Here is a 27112-nt window from a genome sequence, read left to right on the forward strand (position 1 = left end):
AGGCATTCTCCTTGGGGACCAAGGTACCATGACTGTGAGTGACCCCTACCCATTCAGTTGAGTTTTCCTTTCTGGCGTTGTTCAAATCTTCCATCTTTCCTTTGTTCTTGTTTTTGACGGGGCTGAGAGGAGGAGTGGGTGGAGGGCCCTTGGATCTTGTGGAATACGATGATGTTGCCAGAGTGCTCGAACTAACCTTTGGGGAGGGAAATAATCAAAAACAAAAATAAAACAAAAAGGTAACCAGTTAGTGAGGTTAATGAAAAGTCGATGCAATATTTAAACACATAATACGGGAAGGTTAATTGCGTCCTAATTTGGGTAGGCCTAGCGACAGATTGATTTGGAGAACTTGGAATGCTAAATGCCTCATTTTATTAATAGAAAATAAGACGAATCCCAAATCGACATTAAATAACAGGAAAATAAAGTCACTAATGGCCATTGGCCTTATTACATTTTAAATAGCAAAAAGATAAAGTCTTATCTACTTGTCCCTGAAGGACCCTCCCCAGACTCGGCATCCCTGGCTTCGTCAAATAACTTCCCCAACTCGCGAAGTCCCAGCAGCAGGTAGGCTCTGGATGATCTTGTTGTTTGGTTGGATTTCCAGGAGGGAGGGTAGATTCCCTAGATATTTTCTGACAAGAGCCTGGTCACTGGAATGAAGATCTTTCCACCAGCTTCGCAGTCTCGGGTGGATGTTGGTAACCATGCCGAATTTGGGAATTTCGTGCCTCATTATCTGTAAGAAAATAAGGTTAGGCCTTTTCCCCCACCGGACTCGACTATTGAACATCAATAATTGGCATAAAAGCATTTAGTTCTCCAAATAAATGCACAGAACGTGATAATGTCCGTTTGGGTTTCAGGGGAACCCAGTGGACTTTGGACAAGGCTATCTTAAAGAGTCATTATGCGGACAACATAACTGACTCGGCTAGGTTTGACCATGATGCATGCACAGTTAAACAGAGTGAGGTTTCTATGGGGTTTTAGACTGGTACCCTTGAGCGGACAACTCAAGGGGGAAAGGCACGGAACTGTCGACTACACCGTTGATCGATTGGTTTTACCGCAAATATGCCATTTTCGGATTTAGGGGGTGATAATATAGGAAGAGCGCAACCACTCATTATAAGCGTTGCTATAGGATTTTGTTGGGCACGAGTGGAATATGATGTTGAGCATGGTTATGCAACAGTTAAAGGCATGTAGTCATGTATTTGCACGTTAAGAAAGCAGTAAATACAACAGTTTCATAATGTAAAGCAGTAGTAATGAAAAGCAGTAAAGAAAAGAAAAAGGAGATCAGCGGCAATTGAAAAGAAAATTGAATGCTTAAAGGAAATAAACAAATAATTGGGCATAAAGAAGCATAAATTCACAATAAAGGTCTGAAATGGTAAAAGCCTAAAGTTCCCCAGCGGAGTCGCCATGTTGTCGCGCCCCCTTTTTCTCGCGAAATCGGGTTTATGACATTTGGGAGGAAAACTCATTCCTTTTGGGAATTGGGTTTGATTTAAAGAGTCGCCACCTAATGATTAGGGTGCATTAGGACACCGAGAAGATTTGATTTGAGTAACCAGAGATTGGGTAAGGGCTTGAAATTATTCTAAGGGGAAGGTGTTAGGCACCCCTGAGAATCCACTAGTGTGGTTCCCGGCTAGACTATTATTGTGAATTTGGGTACAATTATCATATAGACAAATAGGGCTCAAATAAGAGGGGATTTCATCATATAAAGGTTTGAAAGTAAACAAGGTTTGAAAGAGTAATTAAAAAAACCGATTTTAAAAATAAAGAGTTAAAATGCTGAAAAGAAAGAAATAAAGGGAGAGGGGTCCTAGGTATATTAATAATATGGATCACCCCACACAATGCCCGGTAATCACTCCTCAATGAGGGGTTACACGTGACATTATTGCGTGGTCATCATATCCATATCTACCCTTCCCACCCCATTAAGGTATTAAAGCGCGGAATGGTCTCGTTTACCTATTGCATGCTACTACCCGTCCCAAATCCTATCAGTCCCGGAGGCATGAGGACTACTGATTCTAAAGGGAAGGGATGTTAGGCTTATTTGTGGTTTCAAAGGCAAAAAGGCGACATACAAAACATGTATAGCAAGTTGGGGGAAAGCACATAACAAGCAGAGGCTCAGATATACCTCCTTGAACAAAGAAACACGTAATTAGCATGACTTACACATACTAGTTAAGGTCTGATTAAATACTGAACATGCAAGAGCTTAAAGGTTGAGGCAAACTGATTTATTATACAATTCAGATAAGAAGCCCGAATCAGGCCTGCCAGCAGGTTGTATTTATTAACAGAACTGATTTAATTTATAACTTTACCTTAAGGCTTGCCTAAGTGTTGGACAAGGATCTTATAGGCATGGTACCTATGGAATTCAGAAAGCAACGAAATAACAGGGTTTAAAATAAACTGGACACATACTAATTAAAAGAGGAGTCAGATTTTTGTTAAAAGAAAGGCCAGTTTTTAACGAAGATTATAAGTTCTACAGCTAACAGTACCCGTTGATACTGATTTTAGTTCCATATGTGAATAAAGCGATTCATATTCGATTAGGAGTTCCTATGGACATACTTTCTACGCGTAGTTGATTTTGAACATGGTATAGAATGCAGAAGACTCGTTTTAAACTTATGAACATGATATCTAGGTGCTAAATTTTGTTTAAGACCTATGAACATAATATCTAAGTGCAGAAATTGTTTGTGACCTATGAACATGATATCTAAGTGCAGAAATTGTTTAAGACCTATGAACATGATATCTAAGTGCAGAAATTGTTTAAGACCTATGAACATGATATCTAAGTAAATGATGGGCATACAGAATTCAGAAGGACCTATAGGCATGATTTCTATGTGCATATGCAGAATTCAAAATTACTATAGGCATGGTATCTACCCTTTTTGCATACATAGTTACTCGTCCCTTTTCACTAACCATCCCCAAGAGTTTATTACAAATTATTACAGCCCGGAATAAGGTAAAATACATCAGAAAAAATAAAAGTACAACCAAGGAGAGCCTGATTCAGACTTCATGTCTGAAATATGAGGTAAATCAACTCCAAGAGATCACGATCCAAAGCCTTTCTCCCATTTGAGTGTGTCAAAGTTCCCTAAGAGCCTCAAAAGGGACTCCGGGCAATTCTCACACCCACATGTATTATCAGATTGGGGATGAGTGCAGTGTGGAAAGGCCAGCCCTCAAGTGTCCAATTTCAGAGGGAACTCAAAGGGTCCCAAGGGAGGGCTCACAAGAGCAGGGCAGAACTTAAAGACTAAGACAGTGTGTGCAAGTGCAGAACAGAATGCTAAAGGGGAAAGGGAGAGGGAACAACTACAAGTAAGCACACATAAGGGGTTCAGGGGAGAGGAGAGATTGTAAGGAGCCTATTGCTTAGGCAAAGGCAGACTTTAGGCATGCCCAGCAATGGAGAGTGCTAGCACACCTATAAGCCTGCTAGAACACATACTATTAGAGGCTAGGATCCCAGGGGATCAAGTCTGATTCATGGACAATAACTTGCAGTATTGCCATGCCTCAAACCATATCTTAAACACATAGGGGGTAGGGGTTTTGGGATTCATAGTAGAACAGGCAGAAAGAATCAGTATGCTAGAGTAAATGTTGAACTATACAGAAGCAGTAAGTAGACATGGATATAAAGATAGTAAATAAACACATTGTTGTGGTGCTGAAACTTAAATCAGGACATACCAGTTTCAAAGAACAAATAGAGAGAAAGCAAGCAACAGGTCTTGTAACAGGCCACAGTATAAGCAAACAAGAGAGAATAATTATTGAGTATAAGTGTAGGTTTAGAAAGACTTAACTCAGTGAAAATGTGTAATATAATGAAACTGTTATAAATAGAATTGTATTTATGGTGAATGTCTATATTTAGAGAGATTCTAGGGTTTATTACTTGGTGGCTAAGTCACCATCTCCCTATAAATAGAGGGTTCTATTCCATTGTAATTCACCCCATATCAATAAGAATCCTCTCCCCCTACTTTTCTCTGCAATATTCTTCTTCTTCTTTTATTGTTCATAACACGTTATCAGCACGACACTCTAACCAATTGAGTAGAAGCTTTGGGATTGAGCATAATGATTGTCAATTATTCCATGAACTTCCTTCATGATTAAATTCTGGATTTAAGGTAAGTATTTTACCGTATTTTTCTCTTTTATTCTATACTTTGATTTTAAATACAAGCAAAGACAACAAAGTTTGATTAGAACTCTAATGGAGTTTGTAAGAAATCATAACCACCTGAAGTGGTAAAAGTTTCTATGTCTTGCCATGATCAAATTCATGTATGATTATGGGCACAAAAAGTGGAAACCCGTCCCATTGAATTTGCTTCATTCTCATTCCCTTAAGAGAATGTGATAGCAGTATGTGATAAGTCTGAAAGAAGACAAAATTATCACTATGAATGTATCAATGGATGTGGACGTGGCAATAGACGAAATTATAATCGTCATCATTGTGATAATGAGAATAATAAGGATTCTCAAAATAATCCCCCACTTGTGAAAATACTTGTCATCGATTTGACATGAGATTTTATAAAGCACATATAGATGATTATGGTCTATTCATGATGTGAATGTGACAACATCTGATTTAAGAATACATATTCATTTTTGGAAGAATATGAGCGTGCTAGTGGTATATACCACACTCACCTCTAGAAGGAGGTTTGAGATGATTAAGAAAATAATGTCATTATTATGGCATGAATGGTCATTGGTCACGTACCTATTGTACGCCAAAATATTTTGGTAATGTGATTATTAAAGAATAATATTAATGCAAGAAATATATCTTGTATATAATTTTGACCATAACCATAATGGTATAACTTTTCTCTTTAAAAGAGATATCACCACATGGATGTTGATGAATCTGTGGTAGTACAAATTAATTGAGAGCTCTGGAAGAGCCAATTATTACTATTTTGGAGAAACACAATTAATTACTAATAAGGTAGTTGTGTTAGTAAGCTCAAAGAAACTTATTCAGTTTCCAAAGTATACGCGAAGCGGTTTGATTATATTGAGACTATAAATAAAGGAAAGATTTAATATCTTCTATTACTACAACTTGTAGCGGGGTAATATGTATGTGAAAAGCTACTCTCCAATTTGTACTACATAAATAAAAGAATACCACAATGAAGTGGATATTTATTGATATAAAAACCCATATCATAATAAACTTGAGTTTATTGATAATTGCACACGTCATGGTGTAAATCCGAAGTTTATCAATATTGACAATTTATTCAGTTGGCATAATTGGTTTAGCCATATTAATTTAAGCATGATGTGCAAAAATAAACGAGAATTCACATGGGTAAATATTAAAGAACTAGAAAGTTCTTTACGAAATTCTCTTATGTTGCTTGTTCTCATTATTTAATGGACAACTAAAATTGGGATTGAATCCCATAAATACTGAAAATATCAAAAGGTGAATACGGGCCCATTCACCTGCCATGTATACCACATAAGATGCATCTATGAGATGTTACATGTGCGATTATTATTAACCCGCAACATATGGTGTTTGCGAGGTTTGCTCAATAAACTTTAATTCGAGCATAATTTCCAGGTTTTTTTTTTTTCAAGAAGTTCATCTTGAAATAAGTTGGTTTACATCACAGTTGGTTTAGCAAAAACGAATTATTGAGTGCTCCACTTAATAGCTAAACTATGCTTATGAGAACAACGTTATCTATATCAGTTTGATATACGTTAATACCAAAGTATATTACATTCTCCCTCACAAAGTGGGTCATGAATCAGGAACCAATAATTCCATCTTATTATTATTGATGTGCGGTATATATTTTGATTAACACCATAACGCACAAAGGTGGATTCTCAAAGTTGAGAAAACAAGTTAGTTTTTCTAACATGAGGGGGAGACATGATAAACAGTTGAGAAAAGGTTACCTGGAATGATTACATTTATACATCTAGGATCCTCAAATAAGATAATATGAACTTGAAGTTCATAAAAGGATAAATTCATATGCAATAATTCATTCAAGTTAATTATGGCTGATTTGTTTATCAAATATCTACCAAAGATCTTTTGAAGATGGGTGCACAAGATTGGAAAATTGCAAAGGCTCAAGGATGTGAAGTGATGCTCTCATGAGGGGAGTTATACGCGTTGCACTCTTTTTCCCTTACAAGATTTTGTCCCACTGGGTTTTCCTTGCAAGGTTTTTAACGAGGCAACCAAAAGGCGTATTGTAGATATGTGTACTCTTTTCCTTCTCTAGAATTTTTTTCCCACTGGGTTTTATTTTAGTTAAGGTTTTAACGAGCCACATTATCTGTTGAATAGATATTCAAGGGGGAATGTTATAAATAGAATTGTATTTATGGTGAATGTCTATATTTAGAGAGATTCTAGGGTTTATTACTTGGTGGCTAAGTCACCATCTCCCTATAAATAGAGGGTTCTATTCCATTGTAATTCACCCCATATCAATAAGAATCCTCTCCCCCTACTTTTCTCTGCAATATTCTTCTTCTTCTTTTATTGTTCATAACAGAAACATCATATTTAGGAGAAACTTTAGTATAATAGTCATGAAACGTAAAAAAAAAAAAAAAAAGGAAATAATCATAAATTTGCAAATAAGAAGGCGAAGTAGTAACGTGGAACTCGACAGACAAACCGAATCACATTTTATAACTATTATAAAATCCTCATTATTTTTATCTTTTCCTAGCTCGTTGATGTTTTGAGTTTTTCCCTTACTTTTACTATAAATATATTGTATTGTTCAATAATGAAAGAATTTATATATGGTAGAATATTAATTGATTTGAAGTCCTAAATATTAGGATTTTCTATATAGTTAAAATAAGGAAAAATTTGATAAGCAATAATTTCAAATTCCTAAATATTAGAAAATAATTTAAATGACTATTTTGTCTAAAGTAAAATCTAATCTTAAAGGGTAAAAAAGGCGAACGATATTTCGCTAAGGACCTTCGTGCTTTTAATTTAGTACTAGTTTTAGTGTACGTGCGTTGCACGTGTGTGCCGCGTCGATTAATAAATATATTTATATGTAAGAAGAACAAAATATTGAAAAATAGCAATTTATATCAAAATAAATTAAATCATGCTTAACAAAATAATTTGTAAAAGATGATATAAATTTTTATTGATCTTAAAGTTTATATATTAAGACTTCTAACATGGTTCAAATGATACATATTCGATTAATAAAACTGATTTTAAAATTCTAAATAAGTAAATATTAGGAAAATTAACACATGAAATAATTATAGTTGTAAGACAAGTTAATAAAATATAATTTAGACAACCAAGAAAATATTTTTCTTATGAAAGGAAAATAAGGATCAAAATTGATCTTGCACGATAAGAATTTCCTTGTACGATATAGGCACAAAACAATTACACGAAAATTATACAAAATTTTTGGTCCTTGGTTGAAAAGAAACTTACCTTCTACATTTTATATTCTCTTCTTTTATATTAATATATTTTATCCTTATTTAGTTGCTTTCAAACTCCTAAATATTAGGTAATAATTAAAATTTTACTTGATTTTAAAGTACTAAATATTAGGAAAGTAACTTAAACTACACATTTATCCGATGTGGAACTTATTTTTAAAGGGTGAAAAATATGAATGATATTTCACTAAGGACCTTCGTGCTTAATATAATTTAGTGTACGTGCGCGTGTTCCCCACCTTAATGAGAAATTTTGGTTTAAAAAGTTACATAAATATTATTCAACAATTATGTCTAAGGTATAAACTAAAAATATAAGCTTCTAAACTTGATGAATATTGATCATATATAACTAACTTAATAAAGGAAGTGACTTTGTCTCAAATTCAGTTCAAACTTTGTTCTAATTTTAATTTATCAGTTTAATTTCACAAGTTATCATGCTTTCTTTTTAGTTTCGCCAAGAGCACATAGCCCTTAAAATTTTAAAAAAAATTCTAAAGATATTTTTGAAAAGTTATTCTCAAACCCATTTAAGGAGACACAAACATAGTTAATTATATGTACTTTTACTGTAATTCTTCAAGATTTTTAAAACAACACAAAATATAAATTGCATATGAATTAATTATTTTGGGGGCTTAATTATACATAAATAAATCGTTTTGTATAGCTACAATAAGAATTATTTTCTCTTTGGTGAACTATGCATATCACGTTAAGCATACTAAATGTTGCATATATGATTTGTTTTTAATTAGTATAATAATTTATATAAGGTGTAATATCAATAGATTTTAAATATTAGGACTTCTATCTAGTATAATAAGGAAAGACTTAATAAATAAAATTTTAGTTGATTCCAAACTCCTAAATATTAGGAAAGTAACATAAATTACAATTTTATCCAATGTAAAATTTATTTCTAAAGGGTAAAAACGGCGAACGACATTTCGCTAAGGGTCTTCGTGCTTTTAATATTACAATTTTATCCAATGTAAAATTTATTTCTAAAGGATAAAAAAGGTAAACGATATCTCGCTAAGGGCTTTCGTGCTTTTAATATAGTATATATATATATATATATATATATATATATATATATATATATATATATATATATATATATATATGATTGAATATTAAATCTTAACAAAATTAACATATAATATTTAAAAATATATACTTGTAAATAATTTTTAAAAATATAAATTTCTAAATGTGACGACCCAAAGGGTCATCACCTGTTTTAAATGAATTCTGTGCTTCCGAGGCCTTGAAAACCTCATTTAGAGTTGCCCCGATTTGCGTACGCAGTCCGGGCGCGTACCCGGAAAGCTTAAACATGAAATTCTGTGAAAAATGCTAAGTTTTGATATTAAAATGAATAAATTTGACTTCGGTCAACATTTTCGGTAAACGGACCCGGAGGGACGTGGGGTACGCCCGGAATCGAATTCCGACGTCCCAAGCCCGAGAAATAAATTTTTCAGAAAAATTGTTTTCTAGAAATGTTTAAGAAATTTTGAAATGAAACTTGATTAGAAAGCGATGGTATCGGGCTCGTATTTTGGTTCCGGCGCCCGGTACAGGTCTTATATATAGTTTAAGTCCTTTCCGTGAAGTTTGGTTAAAATCGGACGTCGTTTGACGTGTTTCGGACTTGAAATCCTAAATTTGGAACTTGATGAAGTTTTGGAAAAATGCTTTGAATTTGAGGTTTAATTTGTTGATAATGATGTTATTTAGGCGATTTGATCGCATGATGATGTTGAGTTAGTGCATGTGTTTGGTTAGGAGCCCCGAGGGCTCGGGAGTGTTTCGGAGGTGTTTCGGAGTGGTTTTAGACTTATGAAAATTGCAGGTTCTCAGTTCTGGTATGGTCTTCTTCGCGTTCGCGGGAGAACCCACGCGAACGCGATGAGTAAATTTGCTGAAGGGAATTTCCTTCTACGCGAACGCGTAAACCAGGTCGCGAACGCGAGGCAGCGGGGGGCTAGACCTTCGCGAACGCGTCCCTGGCTATGCGAACAAGAAGGCCAAGTGCCTGGGCAGGGGGATGGTTAGGACACCTTACGCGAACGGTCGCGAACGCGAGGGCTCGAGGAGCTACAGCTTCGCGAACGCGAGCCCCTATCCGCGAACGCGAAGGCCAAAAAGCCTAACCCATCGCGAACGCGAGAGGTCTGTCACGAACGTGTAGCATTAATTCGCCCAGTTATTTTAAAAACCCCAAAACAGAACCATTAAAGGAGTTCACCAAAAATTTCACAAAACCTTTCTTCTCCAAGCTCTTAGGCGACCATTGAAGCAATTCTTCATCAAAACCTCTTGGGTTAGTAATTCATAGTTTATTTTCTTTCATTTCCTTCAATATCTGTTGAAATCCTAGGCCTAAAACATGTGATTTAAGGTAGAAAATTGGGTATTTGAGTAGAGTTAGGGCTTTTTGATTTTTCTTGATTTAGACCTCGTTTTGGGGTCGAATTTGAAAATAAATTATTTATATATTTGGGCTCGTGGGTGAATGAGGGATTTGATTTTGGTCCGAACCTCGTGTTTTGACCAAGCGGGCCCGGGGTCGATTTTTGAGTTTTGGGGAAATATGATGGAAAAGCTATAATTAGGCATTGGGTTCGTGTTGTTTAGCATTTATTGATGTATGGAAGTCATTATTGTATAGATACGATTGATTTGGAGCCAAATTCGAGAGGAAAGGCAGTTATTGAGGATTGATTCGGTCGTGGAAGTTTGAGGTAAGTGTTTGGTCTAACCATAGCTAGAGGGATTAGGAGTTGAGTCCTATTTGCTATGTGGTAATTGTTGAGTACGACGTATAGGCATGGTGACGAGTATCTATACGTTGGTGTCTAGCATAACCGTGAATCCTTAAATTGTGAATATTTTGATTTCGTTATATTTTTCATGCCTTGGTGGTGATTCCTAATTGTTGTGAAAAGTTTGTGAAAGCATATGGAATAATTGGACACTTTGGAGCGTTGCCTCAAGTGGTAAAGTGAGTTATGAAATGAAAGTGAAAGAAGAGGAAGAGTTATTAAATTGTTCCCTTGCCGGGATGTTGAGATTATTGATGTTGTGCCCTTGCCGAGATTTAATGGTTTAATCGTGTTCCCTTGCCGGGATTATTATTATTGTTTTGTTTATTCCCTTGCCCCTCATTTGTGATTGTTGTTTGGGTGAGGAAGAGTGTTAAAGCACGAAGGGTGATATCGTGCATTGTTTGTTTATCGTGAGGAAAGAGTGTTAAAGCACGAAGGGTGATGCCGTGCATTGTTTGTTTATTGTGAGGAAAGAGTGTAAAGCACGAAGGGTGATGTCGTGCCGCACAATGTACCATTACGTGCCGATTCTATTGACTATATGTGAGGAAAGAGAGCAAAAGCACGAAGGGTTATGCCGTGCACGCTGATATTATATCATTGCTTGGTGAGAACGAGAGTAAAAGCACGAAGGGTGATGCCGTGCACTTTTTGATTTCTGATGCTTTGTTTATGATTGAGTTATGTTATTTTCCTCCGTTATCTGATGATTTTTATTCGGAGTTGTTATCTTCCCCACAGCATGCTCTCCCTCCCATATTGACTGGTTCTCTCTGTATCTCTACTTCCGCTGTATATATATAACTGCACAGGTTTATGTGGTGGTCTGGTCTAGCCTCGTCACTACTTCACCGAGGTTAGGCTAGGCACTTACCAGCACATAGGGTCGGTTGTGCTGATGCTACACTTTGTGCTCTTTTGCACAGATCCAGGTGTCGGAGCAGCTTACGGTGCGCAGCAGTAGTCAGGGAGCCGACCTTCACTCCACGAGATTCCTAGGTAGCCTTGTTGGCGTCCGCAGGCCCGACGTCTCCTCTATCAATTTTCATGTTCTGTTGACATTTGTATTTGAGACAGATTATGTCCTTTATTTCAAACTCTTATTTGTAGTAATCCTAGACAGTCCGTGCAGTGTTGTGACACCAGGTGGTGGGTAGAGACTTGTATTGGTTTCTAGATGCTGTTTCTATATTTAGTTCAGACTTCCGCTAAACTTTACTTTTCACTGTCTTTTAATTGCTTATTCATGGATAATTTAATTGTTTAATCATGTATAAAATGAGATGGGTTAATTTTTGCAAAGGTTCTTGGCTTGCCTAGCTTCCACGAGTAGGCGCCATCACGACTCCCGATGATGGGAATTTCGGGTCGTGACAAGTTGGTATCAGAGCTCTAGGTTACATATGTCTCACAACTCATGGACAAGCTTAGTAGAGTCTAAGGGATCGGTACGGAGATGTCTGTATTTATCCCCTAGAGGCTACAGAGTTAGGAAAAGTTTCACATTTGTTCTTTCTTGTCGTGCGATTTGGTTTCTCAATGCTAATTGAATTTCTACTCTGTTCTTTCACAGATGGCGAGAACACGCGCTTCCTCATCTACCGATCAGCAATACGAGCCCCAGGTAGCTCCCACTAGGGGCAGAGGGCGAGGCCGAGGCCGTGCTAGAGGCCGAGGTAGGGGCAGAGCTCAGCCCCGAGCAGCAGCACCTGCGGCGGAGCCTCAGGTTGATTTTGACGAAGAGGTTCCGGCCCCAGCAGTTCCGGTGGGCCCAGCTCAGGTCCCAGAGGGGTTTATTGCTACCCCAATTCTTCAGGACGCTCTGGTCCGATTGGTAGGCCTCATGGAGAGTGTCACCCGAGCAGGATTGCTTTCTGTAGCACCAGCTACTCTCAGGCTGGAGGAGGAGCTCAGACTCCTGCTACTCGTACTCCGGAGCAGGTAGCTCCCCGGATTCAGACTCCAGCGGTTCAGCATGATGGAGCAGTTCAGCCGGGCGCAGCAGCTCAGACCGGCGATGGGGCAGCCATGTCTGCCGATGCTTTGTGGAGGCTGGATAGGTTCACCAAGCTCTTCACATCTACATTCAGCAGTGCATCTACTGAGGATCCCCAGGATTACCTGGATAGTTGCCACGAGATTCTTCGGAACATGGGGATTGTTGAGACCAATGGGGTCGACTTTGCTACATTTTGCCTGTTTGGATCCTCCAAGACTTGGTGGAGGAATTATTCCTTAGCCAGGCCAGCAAGATCACTAGCCTTGACATGGGAGCAGTTCACACAGCTATTTCTGGAGAAGTTTCTCCCCATTACTCAAAGAGAGGCCTATCAGAGGCAGTTTGAGCGCCTCCAGCAGGGTTCCATGACGGTCACCCAATATGAGACCAGGTTCATTGACTTAGCTTGCCATGCCCTTATTATACTTCCCACTGAGAGGTAGAGAGTGAGACGTTTTATTGATGGACTCATTCAGCCGATTCGTCTCCAGATGGCTAGAGAGGCTGGGTGTGATATCACTTTTCAGGAGGCGGCCAATGTGGCCCGAAGGATTGAGATGGTACTATCGCAGGGGGTGGTCTTGGGGGAGACAAGAGGCCCCGTCATTCATATGGTATAGGCCATCCTCCTAGGCCCTTTCAGTCAGCTCTCCAAGTTTCTCACGGTGCATCAGGTGGCCGTGGTTCTCACATACTCTATTCTGATCAGCAGTCATTCAGTGCACCGCCAACTCCTATCAGTGCACCTCCACTTCAGAGTTTCCGTGGTGGTCATTCCAGTCGACAGGGCCAGCAGACTCAACAGCCGAGGGCTTGTTACACTTGTGGCGACACGGATCATATTGCCAGATTTTGCCCTCAAGCACCGAGCAGTTCTCAACACCAGGGTTCTCGTGCCATGGTTCAAGCACCAGGTGTTCCACAGCCAGCCCAGCCAACTAGAGGTGGGGGTAGAGGTGCTAGAGGTGGAGGTAGAGGTCCTAGAGGTGGAGCTCAGGCCGCCAAGGGTGGAGTCCAGCCAGCAGCATATCGACCTAGAGATATGGTTCAAGGTGGTGGGGCCCAGCCCTGCTGTTATGCTCTTCAGGCTAGACCCGAGGCTGAGGCTTCAGATGCAGTCATTACAGGTACGGTTTAGGTTTGTGATTGAGATGCTTCGGTATTATTTGATCCAGGGTCTACGTATTCATATGTGTCATCTTATTTTGCACCGTGCTTGGTCATGCCTAGTGATGCATTGGGTGTTCCTGTTTATGTGTCTACACCGGCAGGTGATTCTATCGTGGTCGACCGAGTCCATCATTCTTGTATTGTATTGATTGGGGGTCTTGAGACTCGTGTAAATTTGTTGCTTTAATTTTAGATATGGTTGACTTCGATATTATATTGGGGATGGACTGGTTATCACCTTACCACGCTATCTTGGACTGTCATGCCAAGACTGTGACCTTAGCTTTGCCGGGTATGCCTCGTTTAGAGAGGAGAGGTACTCCAGGTCATTCTACCCGTAGTGTTATCTCGTATGTGAAGGCTCGGCGTATGGTCGAGAAGGGGTGTTTGGCCTATTTGTCTTATGTTCGCGATTCCAGTGCCGAGGTCCCTTCTATTGATTCTATGCCCATTGTTCGGGAGTTTCCTGATGTTTTCCCTTCAGACCTACCGGGTATGCCACCCGATAGGGATATTGATTTTTGCATTGATTTGGCTCCGAGCACTCAGCCCATTTCTATCCCGCCATATCGTATGGCCCCGCCGGAGTTGAAAGAGTTAAAGGACCAGTTGCAGGATTTGCTTGAGAAGGGTTTCATTAGACACAGTGTTTCGCCTTGGGGGGCGCCAGTGTTATTTGTCAAGAAGAAGGATGGGTCAATGAGAATGTGTATTGATTACCGGCAATTGAACAAAGTAACAATCAAGAATAAGTATCCATTGCCGAGGATTGATGATTTGTTCGACCAGCTTCAAGGTGCCAAGGTATTTTCCAAGATTGACTTGCGATCTGGATACCGTCAGTTGAGGATTAGGGCATCCGATGTCCCTAAGATAGCTTTCCGCAATTGGTACGGGCATTATGAGTTATTGGTTATGTCATTCGGGTTGACAAATGCCCCAGCAGCTTTTATGGATTTGATGAACCGAGTGTTCAGACCTTATTTGGACTCGTTCGTGATAGTCTTCATTGATGATATATTGATATATTCCCGCAGCCAGGAGGAGCACGAGCAGCACCTTAGAGTGGTTCTTCAGACTCTGAGAGATAGTCAGTTATATGCCAAGTTCTCCAAGTGTGAGTTCTGGCTGAGTTCAGTTGCATTTCTAGGTACGTTTTATCAGCAGAGGGTATCCAGGTGGATCTGAAGAAGATTGAGGCAGTCGAGAACTGGCCTAGACCAGCATCAGCTACAGAGATTCGGAGTTTCTTGGGATTGGCAGGCTACTACCGTCAGTTTGTGGAGGGATTTTCATCTATTGCAGCCCCGATGACCAGGTTGACCCAGAAGGGTGCCCAGTTCATATGGTCGGATGAGTGTGAGGCGAGCTTTCAGAAGCTCAAGACAGCTCTGACTACGGCACCGATGTTAGTTTTGCCTACAGGTTTAGGGCCTTATTCAGTTTACTGTGATGCCTCTCGTATTGGGCTTGGTGTAGTATTGATGCAGGATGGTAAGGTTATTGCCTATGCTTCGAGGCAATTGAAGATTCATGAGAAGAACTATCCGGTGCATGATTTAGAGTTGGCAGCTATTGTTCACACATTGAAGATTTGGAGGCATTATCCGTATGGCGTGGCATGTGAGGTGTTCACAGATCACAAGAGTCTTCAGTAATTGTTCAAGCAAAAGGAGTTGAATTTGAGGCAGAGGAGGTGGTTGGAGTTGTTGAAGGATTACGATATCACCAATTTATATCATCCAGGGAAGGCCAATGTGGTGGCCGATGCTTTGAGTAGGAAGTCAGCCAGTATAGGCAGTCTTGCTTATCTGGTCAGTGAGAGGCCGCTTGCCTTGGATGTTCAGGCTTTAGCCAATCAGTTTGTTAGACTGGATATTTCTGAGCCCAGTCATGTTTTGGCTTGCACGGTCGCTCGTTCTTCATTATTGGAGCGTATCCGTGATCGGCAGTATGATGATCCCCATTTGTGTGTCCTTAGAGACACGGTGCAGCGTGGAGGTGCCAGGCAGGTTACTTTAGATGATGATGGAGTTTGAGATTGCAGGGTCGAGTTTGTATGCCTAATGTGGATGGGCTCAGAGAGTTGATTTTAGAGGAGGCCCATAGTTCACGGTACTCTATTCATCCGGGCACCGCGAAGATGTATCAGGATTTGCGGCAGCATAATTGGTGGCGTAGAATGAAGAAGGATATCGTAGCATATGTGGCTCGTTGTTTGAATTGTCAGCAGGTTAAGTACGAGCATCAGAGGCCTGGTGGTTTATTTCAGAGGATTGAGCTTCCCGAGTGGAAGTGGGAGCGGATCACTATGGACTTTGTCACTGGACTTTCGCTGACTCGAAAGAAGTTCGATGCAGTTTGGGTCATTGTTGATAGGCTGACCAAGTTAGCGCATTTCATTCCTGTGGCAGTCTCCTATTCTTCTGAGAGATTTGCTGAGATCTATATTTGGGAGATTGTTTGACTTCATGGTGTGCTCGTATCTATCATTTCGGACTGGGGTACGCAGTTTACCTCGCGCTTCTAGAGAGCAGTTCAGCGAGAGTTGGGCACATGGGTTGAGTTGAGAACATCATTTCATCCCCAGACGGACGGTCAGTCCGAGCGAACTATTCAAATTTTGGAGGATATGCTCCGAGCTTGTGTTATTGACTTTGGAGGTTTGTGGGATCAGTTCTTGCCTTTAGCGGAGTTTGCCTACAACAACAGCTACCAGTCGAGCATCCAGATGGCTCCTTATGAGGCCTTATATGGTAGGCGGTGTCGGTCTCCGGTTGGATGGTTTGAGCAGGGAGAGGCTCGGTTGTTGGGTACAGATTTGGTTCAGGAGGCCTTGGACAAGGTCAGGATCATTCAGGATAGGCTTCGTTCAGCTTAGTCCAGGCAAAAGAGCTATGCAGACCGCAAGGTTCGAGATGTGGCTTTTATGGTTGGTGAGCGGGTATTGCTCCGAGTGTCGCCTATGAAGGGCGTGATGAGATTCGGGAAGAAGGGCAAGCTTAGCCCTAGGTTCATTGGTCCATTTGAGATTCTTGATCGAGTGGGAGAGGTGGCTTATAGACTTGCTTTGCCACCGAGCTTATCAGCCGTGCATCCAGTATTTCATGTGTCCATGCTTCGGAGGTATCACGGCGATCCAGCCCACGTGTTAGATTTCAGCACTGTCCAGTTGGACAAGGACTTGTCTTATGAGGAGGAGCCGGTAGCTATTCTAGACCGGCAGGTTCGTCAGTTGAGATCCAAGAGTTTCCCCTCTGTTCGTGTTCAGTGGAGAGGTCAGCCTCCTAAGGCATCGACCTAGGAGTCCGAGTCTGATATGCGGAGCCGTTATCCTCATCTTTTCTCCGACTCAGGTACTTCTTTCTTTTGTCCGTTCTAGGACGAACGGTTGTTTTAGAGGTGGAAAAAAATGACGACCCAAAGGGTCATCACCTGTTTTAAATGAATTCTGTGCTTCCGAGACCTTGAAAACCTCATTTCGAGTCGCCTCGATTTGCGTGCGCAGTCCGGGCGCATAGCCGGGAAGCTTAAATATGAAATTCTGTGAAAAATGCTAAGTTTTGATATGAAAATGAATAAATTTGACTTCGGTCAACATTTTGGTTAAACGGACCCGGACCCGCAATTTGACGGTCCCGGAGGGTCCGTAGGAAAATATGGGACGTGGGCGTATGCCCGGAATTGAATTCCGAGGTCCCAAGCCCGAGAAATGAATTTTCAAGAAAAATTGTTTTCTGGAAATGTTTAAGAAAATTAGAAATGAAACTTGGTTAGAAAGCGATGGTATCGGGTCCGTATTTTGGTTCCAGCGCCTGATACAGGTCTTATATATAGTTTAAGTCCTTTCTGTGAAGTTTGGTTAAAATCGGACGTCGTTTGACATGTTTCGGACTTGAAATCCTAAATTTGAAACTTGATGAAGTTTTGGAAAAATGCTTTGAATTTGAGGTTTAATTTGTTGATAATGATGTTATTTAGGCGATTTGATCGCACAGATAGGTTTGTTGATGATGTTGAGTTAGTGCATGTATTTGGTTAGGAGCCCCGAGGGCTCGGGAGTGTTTCAGAGGTGTTTCGGAGTGGTTTTAGACTTGTGAAAATTGCAGGTTCTCAGTTCTGGTATGGTCTTCTTCGCGTTCGCGGGAGAACCCACGCGAACGCGATGAGTAAATTTGCTGAAGGGAATTTCCTTCTACGCGAACGCGTAGACCAGGTCGCGAACGCGAGGCAGCAGGGGGCTAGACCTTCGCGAACGCGTCCTTGGCTATGCGAACGCGAAGGCCAAGTGCCTGGGTAGGGGGATGGGTAGGACACCTTACGCGAACGCGACCCTAAGGATGCGAATGCGAGGGCTCCAAGAGCTACAGCTTCGCGAACGCGAGCCCCTACCCGCGAACGCGAAGGCCAAAAAGCCTGACCCATCGCGAACGCGTAGCATTAATTCGCCCAATTATTTTAAAAACCCCAAAACAGAACCATTACGGGAGTTCACCAAAAATTTCACAAAACCTTTCTTCTCCAAGTTCTTAGGCGACCATTGAAGCAATTCTTCATCAAAACCTCTTGGGTTAGTAATTCTTAGTTTATTTTCTTCCATTTCCTTAAATATCTACTGAAATCATAGGCCTAAAACATGTGATTTAAGGTAGAAAATTGGGTATTTGGGTAGAGTTAGGGCTTTTTGATTTTTCTTGATTTAGACCTCGTTTTGGGGTAGAATTTGAAAAGAAATTATATATTTCGGCTCGTGGGTGAATGGGGGATTTGATTTTGGTCTGAACCTCGTGTTTTGACCAAGAGGGCCCGGGGTCGATTTTTGAGTTTTTGGGAAATATGATGGAAAAGCTATAATTAGGCATTGGGTTCGTGTTGTTTAGCATTTATTGATGTATTGAAGTCATTATTGTATAGATACGAATGATTTGGAGCCAAATTCGAGAGGAAAGGCGGTTATTGAGGATTGATTCGGTCGTGGAAGTTTGAGGTAAGTGTTTGGTCTAACCTTAGCTTGAGGGATTAGGAGTTGAGTCCTATTTGCTATGTGGTAATTGTTGAGTACGACGTATAGGCATGGTGACGAGTATCTATACGTTGGTATCTAGCATGATCGCGAGTCTTTAAATTGTGAATATTTTGATTTTGTTATATTTTTCATGCCTTGGTGATGATTCCTAATTGTTGTGAAAAGCTTGTGTAAGTATATGGAATAATTGGACCCTTTGGAGCATTGGCTCAAGTGGTAAAGTGAGTTATGAAATGAAAGTGAAAGAAGACGAAGAGTTATTAAATTGTTCCCTTGCCAGGATGTTGAGATTATTGATGTTGTGCCCTTGCCGGGATTTAATGGTTTAATTGTGTTTCCTTGTCGGGATTATTATTATTGTTTTGTTTATTTCCTTGCCCCTTGTTTGTGATTGTTGTTTGGGTGAGGAAGAGTGTTAAAGCACGAAGGGTGATGCCGTGCATTGTTTGTTTATCGTGAGGAAAGAGTGTTAAAGCACGAAGGATGATGCCGTACATTGTTTGTTTATTGTGAGGAAAGAGTGTAAAGCACGAAGGGTGATGCCGTGCCGCACGATGTACCATTCCGTGCCGATTCTATTGATTATATGTGAGAAAAGAGAGTAAAAGCACGAAGGGTGATGCCGTGCACGCTGATATTATATCATTGTTTGGTGAGAACGAGAGTAAAAGCACGAAGGGTGATGCCGTGCACTTTTTGATTTCTGATGCTTTGTTTATGACTGAGTGATGTTGTTTTCCTCCGTTATCTGATGATTTTTATTCGGAGTTGTTATCTTCCCCACAGCATGCTCCCCCTCCCATATTGACTGGTTATCTCTGTATCTCTACTTCCGCTGTATATATATAACTGCACAGGTTTATGTGGTGGTCTGGTCTAGCCTCGTCACTACTTCGCCGAGGTTAGGCTAGGCATTTACCAGCACATGGGGTCGGTTGTGCTGATGCTACACTCTGTGCTCTTTTGCACAGATCCAGGTGTCAGAGCAGCTTACGGTGCGCAGCAGTAGTCAGGGAGCCGACCTTCAGTCCACGAGACTTTGAGGTAGCCTTGCTGGCGTCCGCAGGCCCGACGTCTCCTCTATCAGTTTTCATGTTCTGTTGATATTTGTATTCGAGACAGACTATGTCCTTTATTTCAAACTCTTATTTGTAGTAATCCTAGACAGTCCGTGCAGTGTTGTGACACCAAGTGCTGGGTAGAGACTTGTATTGGTTTCTACAAGCTGTTTCTATATTTAGTTCAGACTTCCGTTAAACTTTACTTTCCGCTGTCTTTTAATTGCCTATTCATGGATAATTTAATTATTTAATCATGTATAAAATGAGATGGGTTAATGTTTGCAAAGGTTCTTGGCTTGCCTAGCTTCCACGAGTAGGCGCCATCACGACTCTCGAGGGTGAGAATTTTGGGTTGTGACACTAAAAATGGTAAACGTTAATCATATTTACCAAGCTTAATAAAAGAAGAATTTTATGTCACAGAAGTTCTTGAATGCCTTATTGTAATTTTAAAAACCTAGACGGGTACAGAAACAGAGAAAGCGAAAGGGCAAAATTGTCTAGTTCACACGGCCAGAGGTTGATCCAGAATTTAATCTTCAAAAGAGAAATAAATATTTTTGATTTTAGTGGGGACAATTATGATTATGGTAACTGCGGTAAAATAAGCACGAGTATCAATGTCTAAGCCCACAATAAACATAAGATATGTCTTTTGTTTCGGCAAGTAGGTAAAGGTTTAGATGGAGTGACTTCTTCCATGCTATTGGGGTTGAAACTTTTAGTTAATAAATGACATTTGCGTGTGAAAAATGCTATGAGTGTGATACACTACCGGCTGCAATATAAATAGAGCCAAAGCCTCAAATTATCTCATCCTTTCATACGTATCTTGAATACATAACAATATTACTGGTAATTACCACATTTTCTACTTTTTGGTCTTCAGATTTAGTTGCACCACATTTACGTTTCAAGCTTCTTACTTTTGTATCAGTTGGCCAAAGACCATGGATGAAGAACTGTTTCTTAATACCAAAGATTTCAGTGACATCTCGCAAAATGTTGGTAGCCTTGCCAGCAAGTTAGTGTCGACAACTACTTGGTGTTTATTTTATTATGTCAAGGCCCCATATATTTTGTGAGATGTCATTGAGATCAGGAAATATTACAAAACTGGTATTAAGGAACGATTCTTCATTCATGGCTTGTGGCTATATATGTGATGCAAAAGGAAAGCCTGACATGTCGATGTCTTGCACCTAAATATGACGACTAAAAAGTAAAGAATGTGGTAAGTGCTTGAAATTAAGACTAGCAAACGTGCGTACTGCTGTTGTTTCGTGCTCCTTGGAGGGATGTCATAAATCATATATTCTGTATTATATCAACAATAACGAACCCACTATATTCCGTATTATACCAAATTAAAATAATAAAAAATCATATATGCTTTCAAACTTGTATGGTCCTATTGCCACTGCCTCAACATCCCAATCCTTACTTCTTTGGTCCTACAATAAGAAGTATACATTTGATTCCAAAATTTATTTGAAACTACAAAAATCCACTGGTCACGGCTATGGAATATGTCGTTTGAAAAATAGCCAAAAGGTATAAAGGTCTAAAATTATCCTTCGTTATACTTTGGGCTTTTCATATCCTTGTCGGTAGCAAATGGTGTATTTCGCCGTTACTTTAAAGGAGCTCTAGCATAGAATTACTTAATTCCACGTGTTAAATATTACCGAAAAAATGTCCAAATTCATCCTTCTACTTTTTACTATGATTTAAGATTATCCTATAATTATACTTCAAGATGGAACTTCAATGTCAAGGCAAATAGTGTAAATGGCGCCAAAGTATAGCGGATAGTAAAATTAAGATACTTCTTATAGTAAAGGGATAATCTTGACCCTTTTCCTAACAAAATTACTAGTAACAATAAAACACCTTGCAATTCGGGAAATAAAAAAGAAGGATGAAAATTGCCTGAAACAGAACATATTTAATTGTTGGATCAATCTTCAACTCCTCCTCAAGCTCAAATAAGTGAGACTTCCACTGCAACACAAGGTAAACGGGCGTTATGAAACATAAATAAGTAAAATTGTGATGGTGTCCATTTTCGTTGCTAGAATTATTTATAAAACTTTTGAAACGTATACATACAATAAGATCACATTCATTCTGAATCGTTGGAACTAAATCGCGAATTCCCCTCTGTTAGTAGATGCAACTCGAATAACCAACAACAGTAATCCAATGGGGTCCATAAATGGGATCTGGGGAGGGTAATGTATATGCAGACCTTACCCCTACCCTGGAGGGTAGAGAGGTTGTTTCCGAAAAACCCTCGGTTCGACAGGAAGAATAGCAACAAGTAAATAACAACAACAAGGCCAGGAAAATGATACTCAACAATTTAAGAATAGGAGGAAAATAAATTTGGAATGAGTACTACAAAATATTGGGTTATAAAATGTTAGGCATGAAATACTGGTTGATACCTCTATGAAGTTTTTGTAAACTGCCAAGTACAACCTCTGGACATCTGGATGTTCTTTGTCAAGTTGAGCTTCTTTTGCAATGATTTCCTTTCCAAATTGCTAGAAGTGCAATACAGGACATACATGAAAAAGAAAAATTTAAAAGTAATCAACATAAAAGGGCAGTCCGGTACACTAAGTTCCCGCTATGCGCGGGTCCGAAAAAGGGTCTATTGTACACAGTCATATCCTGCATTTTGCTAAAAATAATCAACATAAGAGGTTTGAAGTTAATTATGGGTGTAGCTAAGATTTTGCTGTTTACCTTGTAAATTAAACCAGCACTGCTATGCTTAGTAGTGAAGCCAAATCCAAAAACATCCTCAAATCCCTTCTTATGATGATCATATCGATCTCGACTTGGATCATAAACTCCACCAACATCAACCACAGCATCAAGCGTTTCCAATACCTTCAACATCGATTGTCTTAATTCTTAACATATGCATTTTTTCTGAGTAATTTTCATAAGCGATCATTTAACTTAGTGTTTATTATCCAAAAGTTACTTTTCTTTCTTTTGTTATGTAAAAGTCATCAGTTTTATGTTCATTACCCATAAGTCACTTTTCTTTCTTTTGTTACACAAAATTATTTTAATATGCTCCAGTTATCATAACAGTCACTTTAACCAGATTTTACAAACTTTTCACCTGAAAAGTCTATTATGCCCTTGAAATTATAAATCCTCTCATTTATGCAACACCTCATGTATTATATGCTATATAATATACTTTTACCCAAGTATTTTTATAACCTAAATAACTTAATATTATTGTATTTATAATATATACGTATATTTATTTTTTCTTAACATTAATTTTCAACATCTATAAGTAGCATTATTAAATTTGTCGGTAACATTACCGTGAAAAAATCTCAAGTCCACGTTCTTAACCATGCTTAATGAAATATTTTTAATGAAAATTATAAAATCAAAGCTCACTGATTTATCAGCCAAGCCATACACATTAATCCAATAAATAAAATACTTACATTTAGCACAATGACACATTTGATTAATACTGTCAAAAAAATAACATTAACAGATAAAGCTTTAAAAAAACTTAATTAAACACAAATATCTTTGAAACTTTTTCTATAATTCTTATTAACTATAAAAAGCTATCATTTGTTAAACGAATCTATTTTTATTATTTCAAATAAATATTAAATAAGTATTTTTATTGTTTTTATATTTGAAATATGTTCATGTTTGAATATGATTAAAGATAATGAGTGCCATGAAAAAATTAAATGTATGGATATATTATAAAAATAAATAAATAAAATATAAAAACACAAAGTTGATAATTGTTTTGAAAAATGACTTTTGCGTAATGAATAAAAAGTTGAATGACCGCCCATGAAAATTACTCTATTTTTCTTAACATTATTAATTTTCAAAGTTACTATAGCATGTAGTAGCAAAAGAATGACATTGGAAGATCTGTTTACCCTCGAATCCGGATAACAATTGAATTTATATGGGGTTTTAAGGATCCGTGAACTAAAAGATACAAAAGGTTTTTAGGTTGAGGAAAAATAAAGACTCAACAATTGCTGTTAAAGTAAATAATCGCAAAATATAATATTGCTTAGAACAATTGTGCTTGATCCCCACAAGAATTTAGAGAGATCTCCTTTTATACATTCTGATTAAGGGTAAAAATAAGGTAGGTAAATTGATTACATCGTGGATCCCTGTAATTACGCCTTAATGGCCTGAAGTGGTTGAGAAAATCACGTTTGGCCGAGATATCCGGCGACGCTTGGTTATCCGTTACGAGTCCGGCTTCCGACCTTGTGTGTTTCTCCATCCGGTGGTGACTCATATCGAGCTCTGCAACGGTCTCGAAATGACTCGACCTCGGTTGTAGACGTGGCCGTCGTTCTACCTTGCATCCAGGTCGGGTTCGATGGCCCCGACTCGCTCCGGACCGGACCCAACCCGGTCGGGCTCAAGCAAAAAGGGTATCACCCAATACAAGATCAACATCAATTTTGGCTATTTTTATGTTGACTATCAGCCTGTCTTCTTTTATCTAAACTTCGACTTGACCTTCAAACTGACTCTGTTTTGCACATAAGTAGAGTTGATAACAAAAAGATATGTTCAACTTGTGCATCGTAAAATTTGGACGTGAGACGAATCATGAAGCAACCTAGAGCTTCGTCACAATTAAGGGTACCGTTGTGGGTGCCAACTCGTTTAATTCCTAATGGAGGAGAGACGACAGTAGTGGCCATTTTTTTAAGAACAAATTTTGCCTTGTTATGGCTACTATTTAAATAGTAAAATTAAATTTAATAACTGTGATGTTAGAGAGCTAAGGGATACTAGTACTTATAATGGAGTGAATTGTTGGTACTATTTTCGCTTTTTGACACGTTGAAGGACCAAGTATTAAAAATATTAGCAGAATTGACTGGTAAGATTTTGTTGCTAAACACAAAAGCAAAAGGTTAATTAGCGTTATCTTATTTAGCTAATATTTTAGTGAAATAAATAGCAAAGAAAGGACACGTAGTTCCTTTTGAATTAGAATGGAGCCCCTAAAGTAGCTGATCTGGTCATATTGTGTACATATTTTATGTATTTATTTCACACGGTTTGCATTATTCTTTGCTAATTAATCAAGTTATTAAATCGTATAAAGCACCACGTAATTCTACTAATGGCAAAAAATTGAGCATCCATATATGAGAATGTTTGAAATAAATGACCTCAAAAGGTGTGGATTAATCATTCTCCCTTTCTCTTCATTAGCTTTAAGATGTCTAGAAGATTCACCATTAGCATTAATAAATGATATGTTGGATAATACATCATCAGCAAAGTAAATAGATTAGGTAGGCCCACATGTATAAGGCCCAATTGTATTTATATGTAATTAGGCTTCTTTCTTGTACAATTTTTTTTTAGTCCATTTGTTTTTGGGTTGTGATCTGACCCGTTTTAATGTTTTGTATATACACACAATAGGCAGACTTAGAACAGATGGTTAATTCATTTTTTCTCAATACAGAAAATAGCTTCACGTGTTCTCTCTTCTCTTTCATGTTCTTCTAGAATTTTCTTCTACAAAATTCCAGCTCCTAATGAGCTTGACATGGTATCAGAGCGCTTCGTATCCGGATAGATAAGAGAGCATCCTTCAATTTCATGATTAGCTTTGTTCATTTTCATCATCCGATGGTGGTGACGGTTTCTCGATTTCTCGCCGTCTCGTCAGAGTTTTGTGTTTTCTTTCAATCGGTGATTCCTTCTCTTCTTTTCGGTGATTTCTTCTCCTTTTTGTGTGCATTTATAGTGTATTGTTGGATTTTTGTGATGACCTTTTGGGTTATCACTTATTTTTAAATTAAATTCTGCATTTCGAGGCCTTAAAACCCTCTTTTAGCATCACCTCGATTTGCGAGCGCAGTCCGGGCACGTAGCCGGAAAGCCTATATGTGAAATCTGTGAAAATACTGAAATTTTGGCTTAAAATGCATTTAAGTTGACTTCGGTCAACATTTTGGGTAAACGGACCCGGACCCGTGATTTGACTGTCTCGGAGGGTCCATGGAAAAATATGGGACTTGGGCATATGCCCGGAATCGAATTCCGAGGTCCCAAATCCGAGAAATGAATTTTTAGAAGAAATTATTTTCTGAAAAATATAAAGGTTTTTGAAAGTGAATTGTTATGTGAAACCGTTGGTATCGGGCCCGTATTATGGTTCCGGAGCCCGATACAGGTTCAATATGATTTATATGTGTTGTCGGTAAAGTTTGGTAAGAAACGGGATCCATTTGACGTGATTCGGACCTAAAATGCAAAATTTGATGTTTAAAGAAGTTTTGAGAAATTTCATTGATTTTGAGGTTTAATTCGTTATTTTAGAGGTTATTTTGGCGATTTGGTCGCATGGATAAGTTCATATGATGTTTTTGAGTTAGTACGTATGTTTGGTTTGGAGCCCCGAGGGCTCGGGTAAGTTTCGGAAGGTTTTGAACTCAATTAAAGTTGAAGGTTTTTGCTGTTCAGTGCCCAGGGATTTTATTCTTCGCGTTCGCGTGGGCCCACTCGCGAACGCGTAAGGCAAATCTCCCAGGTGCCAAATTTCTTCTTCGCGAACGCGGAGCTGGTGACGCGAATGCGAGGCTAAAAGGGGGGATACCCTTCGCGAACGCGACCAAGCACCCGCGAACACGTAAGGTTAAAGGCCTGGGGGAGGGGTTCACATTTTTACCCTACGCGAACGCGACCACCTGGACCCGAACGTGAAGGCTCGAGGAGTTAGTGCTCCGCGAACGCGAGCCCACTTCCGCGAACGCGAAGGTCTCTCAGGCCTAGCTCATCGCGAACGCGATGAGCCTGTCGCGAACGCATAGACCAAATTCGCCCAGTTATTTTTTTTAGTTCAAAAACAGAATGCAAATTTCACCATTTTTCATAAACTTCATCTTCTCCACACCTCTTGGGCGATTTTTGAAGAGGAACTTCACCATAGCTTCATAGATATGTAATCTAGGCTCGTTTTCTTCCATTTTTATCAACACCCACTAGATTTCTAGGCCTAAAACATGAGATTAAGGGTAGAAAATTAGGGATTTGGGTAGAGTTAGGGCTTTTTGATTATTGGGAATTTGACCTCGTTTTGGGGTAGGATTTCAAAATAAATTATGTATTCGGGCTCGTGGGTGAATGGTGATCGGGTTTTGATTAGAACCTCGTATTTTGACCAAGCGGGCCCGGGGTCAATTTTTAACTTTTTGGGAAGAATGAGTAGAAAGTTATAATTAAGCATTGGAATTGGATTGTTTAGCGTTATTGATGTTATTAAGTCGATTATGTCTAGATACAATTGATTTGGAGCCGAATTCAAAAGGAAAAACAGTGTTTGAGGTTTGAGTTGGCCGTGGAAGTTCGAGGTAAGTGTTTGGTCTAACCTTAGCTTGAGGGATTAGGAGTCGTG

The 27112-nt window shown here is 39.2% G+C and overlaps 1 protein-coding gene across 1 annotated transcript in view; it reads right to left on the reverse strand.

Moving 5' to 3' along the window:
- LOC109239245 overlaps positions 1–22569 on the reverse strand; it is a 66371-nt gene extending 43802 nt beyond the window's left edge. Inside the window, exons 1-4 of the mRNA XM_019405787.1 lie at positions 22414–22569; positions 22110–22208; positions 21772–21822; positions 21592–21663 (exon numbers count right to left, since the gene is read on the reverse strand). Coding sequence (XP_019261332.1) covers positions 21592–21663; positions 21772–21822; positions 22110–22208; positions 22414–22569 — 378 coding nt within the window. The remainder of the gene's footprint in view (positions 1–21591; positions 21664–21771; positions 21823–22109; positions 22209–22413) is intronic.
- Positions 22570–27112: the final 4543 nt, after the last annotated feature.

Source organism: Nicotiana attenuata, unplaced genomic scaffold (genome assembly GCF_001879085.1).
Source record: "Nicotiana attenuata strain UT unplaced genomic scaffold, NIATTr2, whole genome shotgun sequence".
Lineage (NCBI taxonomy): Eukaryota > Viridiplantae > Streptophyta > Magnoliopsida > Solanales > Solanaceae > Nicotiana > Nicotiana attenuata.